This window comes from Guyanagaster necrorhizus, assembly GCF_019112545.1.
Source record: "Guyanagaster necrorhizus MCA 3950 unplaced genomic scaffold BT62scaffold_1, whole genome shotgun sequence".
In the NCBI taxonomy this organism is placed as follows: domain Eukaryota; kingdom Fungi; phylum Basidiomycota; class Agaricomycetes; order Agaricales; family Physalacriaceae; genus Guyanagaster; species Guyanagaster necrorhizus.
In genome coordinates this window covers 2,123,036-2,140,432 of record NW_025064880.1, presented here as the reverse complement: position 1 = coordinate 2,140,432, position 17,397 = coordinate 2,123,036, and the positions used below count along the sequence as shown (strand labels likewise).

At 49.2% G+C, this 17,397-nt stretch overlaps 8 protein-coding genes across 8 annotated transcripts; 5 read left to right on the top strand and 3 right to left on the bottom strand.

Moving 5' to 3' along the window:
- The first annotated feature begins 1,141 nt into the window (after positions 1 to 1,141).
- On the top strand, positions 1,142 to 2,282 carry BT62DRAFT_47540 (uncharacterized protein). The gene is made up of 8 exons (XM_043181086.1): positions 1,142 to 1,194; positions 1,353 to 1,490; positions 1,551 to 1,565; positions 1,619 to 1,671; positions 1,723 to 1,741; positions 1,797 to 1,930; positions 1,987 to 2,016; positions 2,079 to 2,282. Exons 2-8 carry the CDS (start codon positions 1,418 to 1,420, stop codon positions 2,226 to 2,228), a joined length of 474 nt encoding a protein of 157 aa, XP_043046618.1. The 5' UTR covers positions 1,142 to 1,194; positions 1,353 to 1,417; the 3' UTR covers positions 2,229 to 2,282.
- Positions 2,283 to 2,529: 247 nt separating this feature from the next.
- Positions 2,530 to 4,946, top strand: BT62DRAFT_940477 (cytochrome P450). The gene is made up of 14 exons (XM_043187755.1): positions 2,530 to 2,729; positions 2,783 to 2,854; positions 2,902 to 3,016; positions 3,070 to 3,107; positions 3,166 to 3,177; positions 3,230 to 3,295; positions 3,344 to 3,449; positions 3,500 to 3,642; positions 3,695 to 3,905; positions 3,960 to 3,999; positions 4,049 to 4,312; positions 4,366 to 4,452; positions 4,508 to 4,627; positions 4,684 to 4,946. The coding sequence occupies exons 1-14, from the start codon at positions 2,559 to 2,561 to the stop codon at positions 4,850 to 4,852; spliced, it is 1,614 nt and encodes a 537-aa protein (XP_043046617.1). The 5' UTR covers positions 2,530 to 2,558; the 3' UTR covers positions 4,853 to 4,946.
- A 69-nt stretch (positions 4,947 to 5,015) lies between these two features.
- Positions 5,016 to 7,726, top strand: BT62DRAFT_925654 (cytochrome P450 monooxygenase). Its single transcript, XM_043184863.1, has 16 exons — positions 5,016 to 5,151; positions 5,246 to 5,401; positions 5,452 to 5,526; positions 5,579 to 5,609; positions 5,665 to 5,748; positions 5,799 to 5,836; positions 5,892 to 5,903; positions 5,952 to 6,017; positions 6,076 to 6,181; positions 6,233 to 6,375; positions 6,438 to 6,636; positions 6,695 to 6,734; positions 6,794 to 7,057; positions 7,122 to 7,208; positions 7,271 to 7,390; positions 7,447 to 7,726. Exons 1-16 carry the CDS (start codon positions 5,149 to 5,151, stop codon positions 7,616 to 7,618), a joined length of 1,596 nt encoding a protein of 531 aa, XP_043046616.1. The 5' UTR covers positions 5,016 to 5,148; the 3' UTR covers positions 7,619 to 7,726.
- Positions 7,727 to 9,189: 1,463 nt separating this feature from the next.
- On the bottom strand, positions 9,190 to 9,963 carry BT62DRAFT_878994 (Calcipressin; the record flags this gene model as incomplete). The annotated part of the gene is made up of 2 exons (XM_043182573.1): positions 9,190 to 9,625; positions 9,695 to 9,963. The coding sequence occupies 2 exons, from the start codon at positions 9,961 to 9,963 to the stop codon at positions 9,190 to 9,192; spliced, it is 705 nt and encodes a 234-aa protein (XP_043046615.1).
- Positions 9,964 to 10,148: 185 nt separating this feature from the next.
- Positions 10,149 to 11,603, bottom strand: BT62DRAFT_925652 (DUF1014-domain-containing protein). The gene is made up of 8 exons (XM_043184862.1): positions 11,480 to 11,603; positions 11,024 to 11,419; positions 10,948 to 10,959; positions 10,841 to 10,891; positions 10,754 to 10,783; positions 10,658 to 10,698; positions 10,425 to 10,606; positions 10,149 to 10,367 (listed from the first exon to the last, which is right to left on the bottom strand). Exons 1-7 carry the CDS (start codon positions 11,573 to 11,575, stop codon positions 10,507 to 10,509), a joined length of 726 nt encoding a protein of 241 aa, XP_043046614.1. The 5' UTR covers positions 11,576 to 11,603; the 3' UTR covers positions 10,149 to 10,367; positions 10,425 to 10,506.
- A 101-nt stretch (positions 11,604 to 11,704) lies between these two features.
- Positions 11,705 to 12,845, top strand: BT62DRAFT_940466 (uncharacterized protein). Its single transcript, XM_043187754.1, has 5 exons — positions 11,705 to 11,836; positions 11,894 to 12,007; positions 12,062 to 12,248; positions 12,301 to 12,455; positions 12,516 to 12,845. The coding sequence occupies exons 1-5, from the start codon at positions 11,797 to 11,799 to the stop codon at positions 12,626 to 12,628; spliced, it is 609 nt and encodes a 202-aa protein (XP_043046613.1). The 5' UTR covers positions 11,705 to 11,796; the 3' UTR covers positions 12,629 to 12,845.
- A 1,329-nt stretch (positions 12,846 to 14,174) lies between these two features.
- On the top strand, positions 14,175 to 15,397 carry BT62DRAFT_925649 (uncharacterized protein). The gene is made up of 2 exons (XM_043184861.1): positions 14,175 to 14,395; positions 14,461 to 15,397. Exons 1-2 carry the CDS (start codon positions 14,185 to 14,187, stop codon positions 15,390 to 15,392), a joined length of 1,143 nt encoding a protein of 380 aa, XP_043046612.1. The 5' UTR covers positions 14,175 to 14,184; the 3' UTR covers positions 15,393 to 15,397.
- Positions 15,398 to 15,437: 40 nt separating this feature from the next.
- BT62DRAFT_46819 (uncharacterized protein) lies at positions 15,438 to 17,178 on the bottom strand. The gene is made up of 2 exons (XM_043181036.1): positions 16,741 to 17,178; positions 15,438 to 16,684 (listed from the first exon to the last, which is right to left on the bottom strand). Exons 1-2 carry the CDS (start codon positions 16,921 to 16,923, stop codon positions 15,584 to 15,586), a joined length of 1,284 nt encoding a protein of 427 aa, XP_043046611.1. The 5' UTR covers positions 16,924 to 17,178; the 3' UTR covers positions 15,438 to 15,583.
- Between the last annotated feature and the right edge of the window lie 219 nt (positions 17,179 to 17,397).

Below are 17,397 nucleotides of genomic sequence, written 5' to 3'. Positions count from 1 at the left end.
CAATTCCTCCGGTTTGAGTCACAGGCGGTTGTATCTACCTCAGCTCAACTGCGGTACGGGAAAGTATCAGCTTAAGTCCCGAAGACCTAGAGCTCACTTCCTTTCTCCATGGACGCTGACAGTGACAGACAGAAATTTGACGATCTCCAGGTACGATTGGTCTTCCGTACAGCACCACTAAATGGGCAGGAAGATGCTGATGCCCCTGCATAGTTCGTGATTTTACGCACTACCCCAACGTTACTTTGCCGTGATTGTGCAGTAAAAGGAAACCATGGAAGTCGAAGGCCGCCGACAGCTCGGGAACAATGGATGGTTTACTATTTGGCCCTGCTACACGTTGCGTGGCGCGTGGTCTAGATAAAGTCCGACATCTTTCTGTTTTTCGGTTCAACATTTCCTTTAAGTCTCTTTGGTCTGTTTCACTGAGTTTCTAGTTCAACAGGAAACGTCGTAGCTGATACAATGGCGCGCCTACCCGACCCGCTGGCACAGATTCTCATCGGTTCGACATCCTTCATCAAGTTGCGCAGTTGATTAACACGGTGTTTTAATAGGTGCTACTTTTGCTCTGGTTCTCTTTGGAATTGTGGTTTTTCAGGTGCGTCCCGCAGTGTTATTCTTGGTGTATTCTGCGGGAACTGAAACTCTCAAAAGACATGGAACTACTTCAACAACTTCCATTACAAGTGCGCGTACTCAAATGTCGTAAACGAGCCGTCTTCTCAACATCTTTGATATGAAGGGATAATGGTCGTTTGAAGGCCTTCGTTGCCTCTCTTTTTGTGCTCGACTTTGCGGCGACTATCTTCTTGCTCATTTGGTTTGTCTTCCAAAGTATGTCGTGCCGGTGCCACTTCTCATTCCCGAAATAAAAGGTTGTATCGCGTCTTGGTCACCCGGTGGGCGGATGATGTATCTCTTGTTCAGATTTACTGGAGTGAGATCGCTTTTTTCCTTCATATATCGGATAAGACTAACTGAAATGATCATTAGCACTTGTAACAGGTGAGGAATTCTGATAAGCAACCTCTACTCTCATTAAACTCGACGTGCCTCCTTTAGGACCTGTTCTTCTCGTGAGTATTGAGAACCGATTGATGTTTGCAGTTCTGACTCGTTGCCCAAGGGTACCATCGGACCATTGGTCCTGATGTTCTTTGCTTTGAGGATACACGCCCTTATTACTAGATGGTGGGTCCCGGGGGCAATATGCGTTCTTGCACTTGCCTCATTCGGTAATGTCCTTCCTATTGTTTTATAACGCGTAAAAGGTTAATAGGTTGCAGCTGGTGGTATCGCCTCCGGAGTCGTTGGTGCACATATGGCTACGTTTGCTGACCTGGAAAAAGCCAAAGCCTCACTTGGCGTATGTTTGGTCCCGGCGGCCATAGCCAACATTATTATCACCGGCGCGATGTCGCACTATCTGTTTCGTCGAAAGGACAAGTTCAGTCTCGCCAGCAGAACTCTGGACACGATGATCCAAGGCAAGTCTACCGATAGCCCTCTCTTGTTTCTCATTCTTATGCTTCCCGCTTGTCGGATAGTATCTGTCCAAAATGGTCCGTCTTATCTCAGTTTTCTTCTCTGTGCATATGCCCATTTAACATGACAGGCCTTGTCACATCCTTGTTGGCATCTGCACAAGCGATTCTGTTTCTTTGTGACGTGAGTTCATGGCGTTGCTATACTTCGATTTACTGATGTTCGCGCATTTAGTCCGGGCCCTACTATCTTGGTAGACCTCTTCCTGCGATCCTCCTTGCCCTTTTCTGACGTATCCGTCATCGTAGCACTCTCCTTCGTTATGCCCAAGCTCTATGCGAACATGGCCTTATCCGCGCTCAACTCCAGAAAAATAATCGACGTGAAAAAGCCTGAGGTTATCGCCATGCCTTCAGGTGATTACGCCTCAAATGCCTACATGGTGAAGCTTCCTTTTTCCCATATAGATGTGGTAGCATTCACTGATCTCATCTACAGCCACACCGTACAGTACACGAAACCCCAGGTGTAAGTACTCCTCTCATTACTGTTACTCCTCCTAGCTAGAATGGATTACCTTTTCTAACCAGGTTTTCGTCAACGTCGAGACGACGCGTGCTCACGATACTGATCTCAAGGATGCGTGGGGCGGTAACCTTACCCCATCGGAAAAGGAATCACCGCCGTCCAGTTCGAAAGACCTGCCTGTCCTTCACGAACAAAATTGTCACGCCCAGTAGAAGTGTCTGTCCAAGTTGTTGGTACCATCTAGTTGTATTCTATTTGTTGAGAAAATCTATGTATGTATGGTTACTGGTATCACCGTAGTCGATTCTTTGTCCCCGGGTGGAATAATCAGCGCTCTTTTGACTAACTGTACTCTAGTATTAGGTTCGACCCGGCTTTCGGGCCGGAGCGATGCCGTGATTGCGTCAATACCCGGACCGTGGCGATGACGTATTTCTGATGTGGTCAGAGTGCCGTGCATGCGTGATCGAAAACACAAAAGTTAGATAAAAGTGGAGAGTAAGTGCGGTAGCAGTTCAGATCTTCCATCCCCCCTCACTGATATGTTGGTCGTTCTCCAGATCGCATGTACTTTTTTGGCCACCCTTGTGGCATACGGATTCTATAAGCTCTTTGCGAGCTTTTACCTTGAATACACGTCCCCCCTTAAGGACCTTCCTGGGCCTGATAACCCGAGCTTCTTCTTCGGGAATTTGAAGCAGATATGGGCGTCGGTATGCTTGTGGTCATAGCAAACATCGATAGTTGTTGTAATGATTGTTTCCAGGAGGACAGTAATTTGAACGCTGAGTGGGTCAAGCTATATGGACGTACCGTTAAATACACTGGCATCCTTGGCGTAAGGCATTTGCTCTTCATGTTTCCCTCCATACTTATCTCTTGCAGGGGAATCGATTGATCACGACCGACCAACGGGCCCTTTCTCACATCCTCAATAATGCTTACGACTACCCCAAACCGCCCCATAGCCGATTTAACTTGGGGCGCATAGTCGGCGAAGGTTACCTTCCTTCATCAATTTTTGCCAACTCCCGAATAATCTGCCTGTTGCAGGCCTTCTTGTCGTCGAAGGAGAAAAGCACAAGCAGCAGGTATTTAATTGCAAAGTATGGGAATGTTCATTCATTACTTCTGGTCTTGTGATTGTAGCGAAGGGTTATGGTGCGTATGCCGAGAGTCGCAGATTTCTATAACGCTTATACGTCAACAACAGAACCCGGCCTTTGGACCCGCCCAGATTCGTGAACTCAACACTATATTCCTTGAAAAGTCCCTTCAGGTATGGAATTCTGTGGCGGATATTCGTTCTCTGATCGACGACCGTTAGTTACGAGATTTATGGACAGCAGAATGCACGGCAGCAGAAGGGCCTTTTCACACTAACGTACTCCCATGGTTAAGCTCGTTAACCTTGGATGTCATTGGTTTAGCTGGTTTGTACTGGTGCTTTGCATTCTATCGTTTCTTAATACATATCGCAAAGGCTTCAACTATAAATTCAACGCACTCAACCCCAGTCGTACCCCAAACGAGCTGAACGAAGCGTTCACCGAAATCTTTGCAACTGCTACGCGAGCAAATCCGTTGGTCTTTATCAAAACCTTCTTTCCAGCATTACGTTTTCTCGTAAGTTCTCCGCCTTTGTCTCTGAGCAGGTCAGTCATTTACGATCGATTAGCCTGATCCACGAGATGCCCAAATTAATAGAGCCCACGGAACCATGGCTCGCATTGGGAATCAGCTCCTCAATGAAAGCCACGCCCGTCTTCGAGCAAGTGGGGAGAAAGGCAGCTCGAGTGCTCGGGATCTTCTATCACTACTTGTCAAGGCCAATATGTCTTCTGATGTTGGTGAACATCAGCGCATGGCCGATAGTGATGTTTTGGCCCGTAAGTGTATCGTACTATCTGTTTGACTGTCTGGTGCATCTTAGTATCCAACAGAGGTTCCGACTTTCTTGGTGGCAGGGCACGAAACGACCAGGTGAGTGATACTGAAAGAGATAGTTTGTGTGCCTGACCGTCTCGGTTAGCACTGCGACAACATGGGCTCTTTTTGCTCTGACTCAAAGTCCAGAGAGTCAGATCAAGTTACGGGATGAGTTGCTTCAGGTTGATACCGATACACCCACGATGGACGAATTGAGTGCTTTACCCTACTTGGATTGGGTTGTTCGGGAGACATTACGCGTGCATTCTCCTGTCCCTTCAACCATTCGATGTGCGGGAAAAGATGATGTGATCCCTTTGAGCCAGCCATTCACCGACAGGAAAGGCAGAGTCCAGGATTCTATCAGGTATGTAGTTACTCCCACGCCGACCAGGCACTTATTCAAAACATCGAAATCAGGATCAGAAAAGGCCAGACTATCCTGATACCAATTTCTACGGTCAATCGAGATGAAGCCCTGTGGGGCGAAGACGCGAAGGAATTCAAGTTCGTCCCGGCTAACTTGTGTACTGGTACCCCGTCGCTGATCATAGGAAACCAGACCAGAAAGATGGGAAAAGATTCCTGACGCGGTGAAATCTATACCCGGTGTATGGGGAAATATGTTGTCATTCATTGGCGGCCCTCGTTCGTGTATCGGGTACCGCTTCTCCCTAGTGGAGTACGTGATATGCATTTTGATCCGTTTCGTGGCGCTCCGTCTGACCAAATCCATAGAATGAAAGCTATCATGTTCACCCTCCTAAGAGCATTCGAATTCGAATTAGCCGTCCCAGGAGCGGAGATCGCGAAAAGGTCAACCATCGTGCAACGGCCATTGCTCAGAAATAATCCCGGTGCCGGGAATCAATTGCCCATCATAATCAAACCATACCAAAGAGTTTGAAGAATGGTGTCTGTATTTTCGGTCAGGCTCCATCAATGATGTATACTACATTTTAAAGATGACAATTAATGTCCTGATGGTCTCTGTGAACCGGTACAATATTGGGTTGCTACATTTGTGTGAGGGCCGACGGTGTCCGTCGGATCATTTCTTCCTTGACCTCCGACGGACATTAAAAGCGGTGAGAACCAGCGAGAGCTTCAAGATCATATATAAGCGCCTATGCAGCTCGATGTGATGCACTGGCACCACTCTAGCCTTACGTCTCTTCAGCCGCATCGCACCACTCATATATCATGGTATGAGTCTACCACGCCTTTATAATTTGTCATCTGACAGTGTCGCTCCCAATTGCTGTCTCTTATGGCTTGCAATACAATATTTTCAACCTAGTTCTTTCCTGTTGTGTTGGGTGCATTGGCAGGGTATTGTTTGCTTCGGTTGTGGAAACTCTTTTGGGATGCACGCGCTTCTTTTCTTCGACGTATTCCTAGCCCGGAAGGAGGGAACCTTATTCTTGGTAACTCTAGAGAAGTGTTAGCGTCCCAGGCAAGTACAGCAGCAGCCTCATTTAGCTGATCAATCTGATGTACCTGTAGAGCATTCCGGGCGTTGTCCGTGAACGCTGGCTTAAACAGTACGGACCTACATTATCGTACAGAGGAGTCTTTCCAGTGAGATTATCCCACTTTTTGATCTTCAGAGGCGATTGACACGCGCTAACAGACGAGGCATCTTTTGACCACTGACACGAAAGGTATGTATCGTCATGTCATAGGTTTCTAGAATGAGGGTCCTCAAAATCTGAATAGCAATATCTCATGTTCTGTTCAATGCGTATGACTACCCCAAGCCTTCTGTCGCACGCAAACTTCTTGGCGATGTCACTGGTGAAGGTCAGATATTCACCCGCCGTTCTTTGCCCCCGATTCACTTGCCTTTGCAGGCCTTCTGACAGTGGAAGGTGACAAGCATAAGCAGCAGGTATGCAGATAAATTCTTGGGCAATGTTAAATGCATGCTAAGCGCAAGTTCTCAGCGCAAAATTATGGTAGGATTCACTTGATACATGATAGGAGCTTCCACTAAACCGTCGCAGAATCCAGCCTTCTCTCATGCTAACGTCCGCGAGTTTCATGAAGTGTTTTTGGATAAAGCGATCCAGGTATTCATTCATCTCTCCGTCTGAATAGCGAGCCATTTTGACCTCTCTCCCGCGATAGCTTCGGCAGATGTGGACAGCAGAATGCCTCAAGTCTTCAGGGAAAGCACAAATCGATACCGTGTCATGGCTCACTCGTTTGACGTTGGACGTCATAGCCCGTACTGGTATGTACGGTTGTTTCACTCGACCAGTTCTACTCATAGAGCCAAAATTAGGATTTAATCACAAAATCGACTCTCTGGACATAAACGGTACACAGAACGAAGTCCATCAGGCACTTGTCGAACTGCTTCGTGTAGCCAACGAAAGTCGACTGATGCGTTTGCTCTGGGCTCATATTCCCGTTTTGAAATGGATTGTACGTCTTGCGCTGCGCAGAAGATAAATCCGCCGTTCCAACTTTACTTTTTTTTTAAATAGCCAAGCAAAGGTAAAGCCCGATTACAAGCTATTCAGGACACCTTGGTTCGTCTAGGAAGGCAATTGTTAGCGGAGGCCAAGGTCGCGGGCGACGCAGAGAAAGGGGACAACAAAGATTTATTTTCTTTGCTGGTCCGGGCCAATGCTTCACCAGACGTTCCTGTCAGTCAGCGCATGAACGATGCGGATGTTTTTTCTCGTGTGTCTTCTCTTCCTAGCATATCGACGCTGCTTGTTGACTTTGACTTTACTAACAGAGGTCCCAACGTTCTTGCTTGCGGGACATGAAACAACAAGGTACGTTCAGCTAGGAATTGTATGTAACGCGGATACCACATTGACGCCTCCATCAAAAGCACCGCTGTGACTTGGGCAATTTACTACTTGTGTCGGTACCTCGATGTTCAGACCAAGCTTCGCCAAGAGCTTCTCGCCGTACCTACAAGCACGCCCACAATGGAGGAGTTGAACGCCCTACCGTACCTGGACTGGGTTATCAAGGAAACCATGAGAGTGAAGCCTCCCGTACCCTCGACGATACGTGTCGCAGCTAAAGACGATGTGATACCTCTGCGCCATCCGGTCCGTGATACATCAGGCATGTTGCACGATTCCATCCCGTGAGTTCCCCTTCAAGTTTGTCACCAAAGGAAGGAAGATCACTGAAGAGTTGGGACGTATTAGGATTAAGAAAGGCGAGATGATCGACATTCCTATAATGGCATTGAATCGAGATAAATCGTTGTGGGGAGAGGACGCGGAAGAATACCGGTGTGTTCAATTCATGCATTTACTTCTTTCTGGTCTTTTTGACGACGATGGGTTATACGCAGACCGGAACGGTGGGAGAAGATCCCTGAAGCCGTGCAGGCGATTCCGGGCGTGTGGGGCAATATGATGACTTTTATTGGAGGACCTCGGTCGTGTATTGGCTATCGGTTTTCAATCGCTGAGTATGTTCTTCTTCAGCTTGCCTCCGGACTTGCAGTAAACTGACGATACTGGGTAGGATGAAGGTCATATTGTTCACCATTATTCGAGAGTTTGAGGTGGAGCTTGCGGTGCCATATGAAGATATCATCTCGAAAGCTACTGCGGTGCAACGTCCGGTGCTGAAAAGCAGTCTAAATGATGGTTCTCAGATGCCTATATTTGTTACAATCCACCACCGCGAGGGATAGTGAAACTACTACGAACGGCGAAATATTGTACTATTAATTTTACAAGTTGGACATGATCATACATTGAGATAAACGAGTATTTATTTAATATGAAGATCGGCTTGCCGGTGGTAGAACAGAAGATTGGCGCGACATTGCAGGAGCTTGACCACGATGACATTCAGGCTATTCTGTGGGAACTATTGGAAGTGGGGGATTTCGTGTGTGGAACTGATGTTCCTTGGATGCCCGGTTGTATGCGGGATCAGAGAGAACGGGGGCTGGAGGAACACAGATGTCTCCTAGGTCTGTGTTTCCCCCGAGTTGATGTGGATTCAGTGTGTGGATAGTCAGTTGGGGGGGGGGGGGGATGCAAACCAAGGGACTGCGCAATCCTGTATCATGGATGCAGCGTGCTCCGTATGTATTTGTGGCCCCCAACTGCCCTTCCCTGCTCCGTGACTTTGGAAGATCGTGTCCTACTATGATGAACCACCATTCCTGCAGATGCGACTCTCGGCGGCTATGTTCTACGTCATTTACAGCTTCTTCAAACATTTTGGGCCGTGTACCCATTTTGCCCAGAGCTCTGGCATACCCACCCCCTCCCTCCCCCCGATTGAGGGACCGACCGAAGCCTCGCCATCACACACTGCGGCTTACTGATCGGCCAGGCATGTACACTGACCTAACACAGTGGGAAGGTAACGGGCATGGGCTGCCTCTTACCCAGTCTCAAAAAACATAATAATGGTTGTTACCGATGTAGCTAGTAATTTGAAGGATTTTGTTGCTGCGTGAGCGTATGCACTGAGAACCCTCGACGATGACTGACATCACAGTAAATCTACCAATCCAATATAAATGTCACTTATACACTGCTAGCTAAACATACAGACCTCAAATACATGTACCTCTTGCCTACCGCAGATCATCATCAATCTCAACAACCGAAAGGGAATAACTCCGGTTGCAGTCCTCTCTCCTATGATAATCATAACATTCAGACGATGTGCTTACATTATATGAAGAGCGGGTCACTGCCAGTACTTGATAGCTACAATACAAAAATGTATACTGTACAAATTGTATCCCTAACGAGTAAAATTCTAAATTACGTTACACATCCGATTGTCCAAAGGAAGACTAAGTCCATTAAGTATTACAGTAGATACCGGCTCGAGTCAAATTTCATATCTGACAAAGAAAGCAATCAGTACAGGGCTCAAGACGAAGCAAAATATTCAGAGATCAGAAGGTAAAAAAAAAAAAAAGGCAATGATCGGTTTTGTCTCCACAAGAGTCAGAACAGGTCTGATAGGTATACATCATCGTAGGGGCGTGGAAAGGAGGACTCACCAAAATACATGTCGCGGTGCGTAGCCCGGGAAGATAATCTATAGGAAAAAATCGTCAGTTCCAGTTCATCATCATCATCAAAGAGACGAAAAGGGTCAGAAGAAAAAGGCAATATCGGTTATCCACACAACCACATGGGTTCGGAACAGGTCTGATAGGTTTATCATCCCATAATAGCAAAAGAAACACACTTGCAAACCGCATACTCACAGCAATATTGATCAACATATGATCTACACAGGGATTCGAGTTGGCAGAGGGGGGGGCATAGCAGTGACCATAGGCCGCCACTTCGTCCTGGCAGGGGCCGTCTGTCCATACACCCAATCCTCCTCCTCGATGTTCCCATCGGATTTACACCGGTCACAATCCTCCACGAACACGCCCACACAGGAATCCTCAGGGTGTATCAGCACTTCCACACTAGGCCCACTCTCCTGCACCTGGAGAAGTTTGAGTGCCGCAATCAGGTCGTCAGCAAGCGGCGCTGCATTGGGTGGGTCCTCCTTGATGGGTTCCCAGCCCACAGGCGGTGATCCCGGCGGCGAGATGAGGAAGTTCTTCTCGACTGCGGGTGGCCGCAGGAAGTTGGCTTGGGGCACCGGCTGGCCAAACGTCGTGATCAGGGGGTTGGGGTCGGCTCTGTACACGCGCAAGATAATTTGTGATCTGGGTAACGAGGGGGGGTCAGAAAAGGGGGAGGGGGATAATCGACCGACCAACCGACGGAATACGTACAGGTCTGAAGCACCCCGCACGATAATGGGATCGCACTCGATCTTGGCGACTTCCGCGTGCTCCTCTTCAGTGTAAACCACGATAATTCGTCCGAACCCTGGTAGGGGCACCCATTGGTTGATTTCGCCGTATCTTTCAAAGTGCGATTTCAAAATGGTGAGGACGACAGGGTGAAAAAAAGCCTTGGGCAAGGAGGTCACTGCAAGCGAGTTGGTGCGCTGCGACAATGGCGACGGCACAGGCGATGATGTAGAAGGAAGAGAAATCATGTAGTCTGACATGGTGGGCAAAGAAGAAGCAGTGACGTGAGGAGGCAGACGATAAACGTGGAGTCGATTTTATACCAATTTTTTTTTCCCAGTAAATGCTGACATAAGCGGACTTAACTGCGCCGTAAGTAGAGGTTGCTGTGCTCCGTCAATTGCGATCCCTTACAAGTTTGCACTGGGTACCGTGGCATCGCTACTGTATCGCAGTCCTATCATGTGGAACCGTACCTGTGGACCAAGTGGTCTGACTTACATTGCTTCAATTACTGAACATACATATACAACCTACTAGTACGGAGACTAAGAAAACCGACTCGGGAAAGTGAGGTGATGGTGGCGATATACAGTAGTATAAGTGGATAAACGAAGAACGAAAACATGTTCACAGAATCGCAAAATATCACCTGCAAGGAGAATATCAAATCAGACCGATAGAATGCCGGTAATTAAAGAATACATGCCCTTGAAACCTGTTGTGTACACAGAGTCATGAAGCGCTCAGCGTCATCTCTCCTGTGTCCTTCTCGGAGAAAAGGCAGTGCCTTACTCGCGCAGGCGGTCCTCAACCTGGGCTTTCTTGGTCTTGAGAGCCTCGACCTTATCATGTTTACTAGCGTCATACGCAACCACTGTTTGGTTGAAACTGAGAAGCATCATCAGAACAAACATTCAAGACCGAAAGATGCATACTCACGGGTTTTCGGGCGATTTCTGGAACTGCTTGTGCAACAAATCCTGTGCGCGGCGGACGGTTAGTGATTACAACGGTACAGACTGCAAGAGCACCGACTTTGTATTGCTGTAGCCGCAAGCCAGGATGCTAACACAAGAAATCAGTACACCGGTCAAAGCTGTTGTGTATCCTGTGTGTACGTACATCCTCTTTGAGTTTAGGCAGTTCGCGTTCCTGGTAGGCTTCAAAGGCGGCCTGGGATCCCAGCCATTAGTAAATCCGCCACACCCGAACCTAAGAAGATGACTCGCCTTGTATCGTCGCTACAATATGTGATGTGATATTCAGCACCACCATAAAGCAAGAAAAACCCGCGCAGATATTCACCTCGGGATGCCTCTCAAGACCTGCCGCCTGTTGTCCGACGGATGCTTTGTCCATCTTGGCAGTGACAACCTCCAGAAGATCCAGGGCATTATCGATACCCGTCGCGGAGAAACTCTCTGGCTCCGTCGATTCCCGCTCCTTCCCATCGTCGCCTAATCCGCCACCAGCAGCGATCGCACCAGGTCCAGCAGGCTTTGGGGCAGGTTTCGCGGCCTTCTTAGCACCGGCCTTGGGTGCAGCCTTGGCTTTTGGTATAGCAGCCTCTTCTTCAGCGAGAATCCGGGCGTTCTCTGCCTTGCGCTCGATTTCAGCTTTGCGTTTAGCTTCTTGCTCCTCCTTCTTGGCCTTGCCACCTTTTACGTTGGTGTCTTTCCAGGTCTCGGCTTCCTTACGCTCCTAGTAGGCAGCGATGGGTAAAGATCAGTTAGGTAGACAATTAACGGATCCCTGCCTTACCGCTTCTGCTGCTGCTGCTTCCTTCTTTTTCGACTCGTTCTCAGCCTTTTTGGCTCTTCCACTCTCCTTCTTTGTGTTTCCACCTTTGGGAGCCATGAGTATGAATAGACTGCTGCGAGAACGATGTGGTAAGAGTCGGGTAGGAGCCGTGTTGCAATCAGATTATCTTATCTGAATGTAGTCACATGATAACATCGATCGGCACCCGGACCGGAAATAGACAAGCTGTATCGCACCTTCATCTTGTGTTTCTACTCAACGACGCTTTACCTTTCTAACCATAACCCCTTCCATTTACTCCTCCTTTCGTGTTGACTATGGCCGATAAAGTCGCCAAATGGTCGTCTGGTGCATCCTGTACGATGGTTTCTCAGTAATCCATCCTAGAGAACTAGTAGTGACGCGACGCTGTAGATGGACCCGTGCTGTCCCAAACTGACCTCTACCTGCTCAACCCCACTCTTGAGGTACACCCCATCTTATGCGGGAAGAGCTCCAAGTTCCAACTTGTGTTCAATCTTAGTAACGGTCAGTTGGTGTGTAGACGTTTCGTTATTGATGGGCTCATACAGCGTTTGAAAGGACATGCGGGAGGGTTCAACCCTGATCAGAGAGACGCCGATCTCCCTTTTAACGCCAAAGACGAGCCTGCGACACTCCCCCGTGTCCAGCAACTGTATATCATTACGGACATCACGCCTTGGTGCACTACTGTTAAGAACGACCGGGGGGTTACAATGAATGACATTTGCCAAGCAATGTGGAGAGAGTGGGTGTTCTTCGTGTGTTTGACCTCGGGTGCTGAACGTTAGCTATTGCAGTTATTCTGAGCACTACGTAACGGATACGGAGTTTGGGACGCTCCCACCAAGGCTGCAGGAACAAGTCAAGCGGGCGAGTAGCTCCCGAGGTGCTAACGCTCATTGGAACATGTATTATTCCCCCGGGCAGGCGGCGACTCGATTCAGGAGATTTGGTAGGCTTTGTTTGCCTTTGTGGCACCTTTCGAGTCATTCTAATAGTGCTTGTGCTGAAGACTGGCTCCGGGATCGGTACTTTTTCGAGAACTTGCGTCGAGATGATGCCTATGCAGAGTCTCGTCTCGGCTTCAAGGCTCCAAACATTTTCATCATGTCCTTGACAGCTTAATCATTGACATATGTTTCAACACCCTTCTGGCTACTTACCGGGTGTATAACATTTTTTTTTTCCTTTTGTAATCCATAACCGTGTAGCTCAAAATATTCAGCCATCAAGTCAGGACAGGCTGTTACAGGCCTTGTAGAACGAGATGCGTTTAATTGTACAGCTAAAGCCTCCAAATGGGATACTACATCAGGAAGAATCAAGTGGCTGTACTCACGTGTAATTTGAATTCGCTCGATTTGGGCTGTTGGATTTAGAGAAACCCTCTAACCACTTACACCGACCTTTCATTCTTGTATGACCCCCCCCCAACCCCCCCGTCCGATCGGATAAAGTATACGTACATATCTAACGTCAGTATCCCAAAGGGTGAGGTCCGCAGAAAAATAATCGCCTTCGTCGGTTCTCGATCGCGAAAGGAAGGGGGGGATATTTTGTTGGGATAAGGAAGGGAACAGCCTGGTGCGTGTATCCCAACGAAATGGATTGTGCCAGAGGTCTCATGCTCCACGCCAATAGAGTCATACTCAATTCGGGACTTTTAGTCCAGAAATCATCGAGTCAAATCGGAAAAAAAGTAAGTGAAACCATCACGTATCTTCGCGTATCTCATCCTGTTACATAGCGTGCCTGCGTCTGCTTGAGCCATATTTTACTAAACAGCACCGTTTCCGGATACTCGGAACTAGAAACAATACTCGGATACCGAATTCACAATGTCAGCCGGTGGTACTCCGTTTATTCCACCTCTTGTCAGCCCCCAGAATTCGCCTAATACTGCGGTTCAGCCCTCGCTTCAGCCTTCAGCTGCTGCTGCTGCTGCTGCTGCTTTTCAAATGCAGAGTACACCCTATACTCCATGGCAAGGCCCACTACCCAATGGAGGTTATCCGATTTTTCCCAACTCTCCATACGCCCCAGCACCAGCGTTCATTCCTCAATTTACACCAGGACAAGGCATGCCTGCCCAGCTCGCGACCCCCCGGCCGAACGTTCTTTCCAACGGCTTTTCCCAAGACTGGTCAGGCTATCCAAACCTGTCGCCTTCACCGCAAGAAAACAGTTCTTGGGGTAGCTCCAGTTCTGCACAGAGCGCGCCGCTTCCTCAATCGGGTGGGACGCCCTATCCATCGGCGCCGCCACAGCTAGGGAACGCAGGGGCGTGGGGTATGTCACCGCCTGCTGTTGTGCCGGGCGGTTGGCCTTCCCCCCCCGGCGGCGGTTATCCCGGAGCCTCACCTTGGGATCAGCAACCGAGGATGGGTCAGATGTATACCCCCGGTGGTATGGGTTTGGGTGGACAGCTCCCTGGGATCCATTCCATGTTTACGCCAGGTGGCTCGGGGATCCCGGGACCGCTCCCCCCGATGAACAGTCCGATGGCTGGTATGGGCGGTGGCGGGTTGCCGCCTATGATGACTCCGGGCGGTGCTGGGATGGGCGGGCCGCTACCCAGGATGGGCGGCATAGGCCAGTTGACCCCTGCGTTTGCTGGGCTTAACCTTGGCGGGATGGGTGGTGGAATGGGTGGTGGAATGGGTGGTGGAATGGGTGGTGGAATGGGCGGGGGGATGGGCGGTGGAATGGGCGGAATGGGTGGTATGGGACTTGATAATGGTATGCAGGCGCAACAGATGCAAGCACAGATGAGCCGGCAGATGCAGTTTATGCCAATGGGACAAATGCAGGCTTCTGCTCCTCAGGTCCCTCTAGGACGAGCAGGCGAGCATGTCGGTGACCGAGTCAAACCATGGACGGCCGGTGATCACTGTAGGTCTTTTTCAAACCTTTTCGCGACCACATAGCAGAGCTTCACCCATTCGTTTCTCTTCCAGACGGGCCGGTCCTCCAGCCATTCCTTATCCACAAACTAGGCGCCAAACCTCTGCTCAACCCTCTCCTTCAACCTCCCCCGGACGATCTGGGCCGCGAATACCTAAAATGGGACATGCTCCACTCTCCCAATACCTGCCAGAGCTCGAAGGACGCTGGTAATGTCTCCTGGAGCTCAGGACGCGGTGAACCGGCAACCTTCCCGCGAGTCACCTCTATCGTTCTCTACATCGAGCGGCAACTAGCGTCTATCCAGATAAACGCAGCTAACAAAGACGTTGGGGTGACTTGCGGTGATGTCATTGATGGCATAGCGCATTTCATGCGAAGGATTGTCACGAAAGACGAGGTGGATACATTCGGCGCCGCCGACAAGAAGATGGCTGTGACTGCGTACCGGCGGCATCGCTCTACGGCGCCGGGGATGCCGGGGGGTGCGCTGCCGAGGGAGATGATCCGTATGGATTTGTTAGGTCCCTACACGGTGTTTGGCGGTGTGCAGAAGAGCGACGGTCTCATTCAGAGACGATGTAACTCTGATTTCCCATGTGCATTTGAGCTGCTGTGTATACAGATGCCGATGACGCAGTCTGAGATCAGGGATCTTCAGGCTAGGCAGAGGGCGGAGGAGGAGCGGAGGCGCGCGAGGGAGGAGGCGGAAGTACAGAGGAGGGAAGAGGATATACGGAGGAGGGAGGCAGAGGTACAGAGAAGAGAGGCGGCGCAAGAGACGAGGCAAAGAGAGCTGACGGCGGAAGATGCTCACTCATCGTCGGGCAGACCAGGCAGGTCGGTGAGTAGGTCTGGGTCGACGGCGGCGTCGAGCAGGACATCGTCTACAACACGGACTGGGATTACATCAGTATCACGTTCTTCGAGTCGACGAACACCTGCAGCCACGGTTGAGACAATCAGTGATGATGATGACCAGTAAATTCAGTTTTTTTTTTTTTGTTTTATACTCTTTCCCTCTCTTGTCTCGCTCACTCCTCTTTCTCTTTCTCTTTGGCAATGTATATCCTGCATGCATTCAATCCCCTTCTCCCTCACATGTACAATTGTACTTTTTGTTTAGAATAATCTTTTACGACTGATCACGACTGAAAAACAACGGACCAGCTCACCTCAAAGCAGAACGCGTTCATCGGGACCTTGGAACTGCCACCCTCCTGATTCGAGTCTTCGTCGGGCCCTGTTAAACACCTTGGCATGTTTCTGACATAGATCCTTCACATGTCTCTCATCAAGCAGCCTCAGAATCCGCCCGTTCTCAGGCTTCAACTGCGAAAGAAACTTTTCGTATGTCCGACTATCTGCTTGGAGCTCCTTGCACCGTATGCCAAAAACTCTGATGGAAGGCGGCATTTGGAAGGAGGGGAGACCAAGGAGCACCCCGAACACGTACCAGGCATCAAACCATATCATAAAATTGACGACTCTAGGACAGCTCGCACCTATGGTATCAAGGATCACGCAGAGGAAAATTTGAGGGCTTACGGTCATTGAGAATCGAATCATGACTGTCGTCAGAGTAGATCCATGTATCCGAAGGAAGGACAAGAATTGTCGGTCGGCAGTCCTACTAGTGTAGAACATGACGGTTTGGAGAGAGGGAAAGGTGCTCGGGACGGGGGGGAGGACTGCAGGCGCGACTTTGAAGTACGGATCGTAGATGGCGAAAGTGGTGAGAGAGGTTGCTATGTGAAGGAAGGGTATCTGGGGGGCGAGCAAGTCGTCTATGCGCCCTACGTTTCGGAAGGAGCGCAGTTTCGGGAATGATGAGAATAGGCGATGGACATCATTGGCCTGGGGAATGTAGGACTGTGGGGTGATTTCGAGGACCTCGAGAGATGGGCAGGTGGTGCAGAGTGCATCAATAAGGGGACAAGGACGGGCGGTGCGGTCGCGCCCATAACTAACGTTCGCGTATGAACGGTCCGCGTTGGTAAGGGATAACTTGATGAAGGAGAGGTTGGGGAGACATGCGATAACATCACTGAGGTCTGTGATGGTCTTGTTTACGTTGTTGGTTTTGAAGCATACGTCGAGACGCTTAGTGTAACAGCCAAGGTGATGGCCGGTTTCAGCATCCTCACGCGACTGCACCAGTACTTTGCGAAGAGAAAGAATAGATGCATCGTTTACAATCGTGATATGCTCAAATAGATTTTTCAATGCGAGGACGTTCCAAAGTTTGCAGACTCGGACGAGTCTTGATCTTGATCTCTATGTGCGTTATATTAGCGATAATTTCAAGAGACCTATAGAGAGGGACCACCCACGAGAGACTTTTTCGTATCTTGAATGTGCGATTTGGAGGGTGGATGGGTGAATGACCAAGCCAAGCAGTCGGGATCGTACGCTCCTGGTACTTGAGTAGTCCAGTCGAAGATGAGCTGCCAAATCTCTGGAGGAAGCCCTACACATGTCGGTTTATTCCTTGACAGGTATTGCTTGGCCGACATGCGATGAACGTTTGAGACAAGCCGGTCCGAGTTTACCGTTCGGCTCCACTTGGTTATTATTTCCTGTCCCCCGTTTCATGTCGTTTGGTACATAGGCTCTTGTATAAGTCATGAGGTATAGATGTGCCGTTGCTACGTCCGTGACTGGAAAGGTTCCTGGTTGCGTGGACTACTATAATTGATAGAGGTGTTGCACGTTGAACTAAGGGCTAGCCAAGGCGTGCATGGTCCAACTGCGATTCTATTTGCATTGATGGCGCAGCACAAAACCCGACACGGGGCTTTATACTTAGCCGGACCAAGTACCATCGTCACCATGAAGTAATTCTAAAATAAGTACCTTATAGCAATACGAGCGTCCCAAATGAATGTAAGTAAGTACGTAAATAATCATATTATAATGTCACAAAGGTAAATGGTAGGTAGGCATATAAAACGTATCAAACCCTAAGATGTATCAAGAAGCCCTTAACC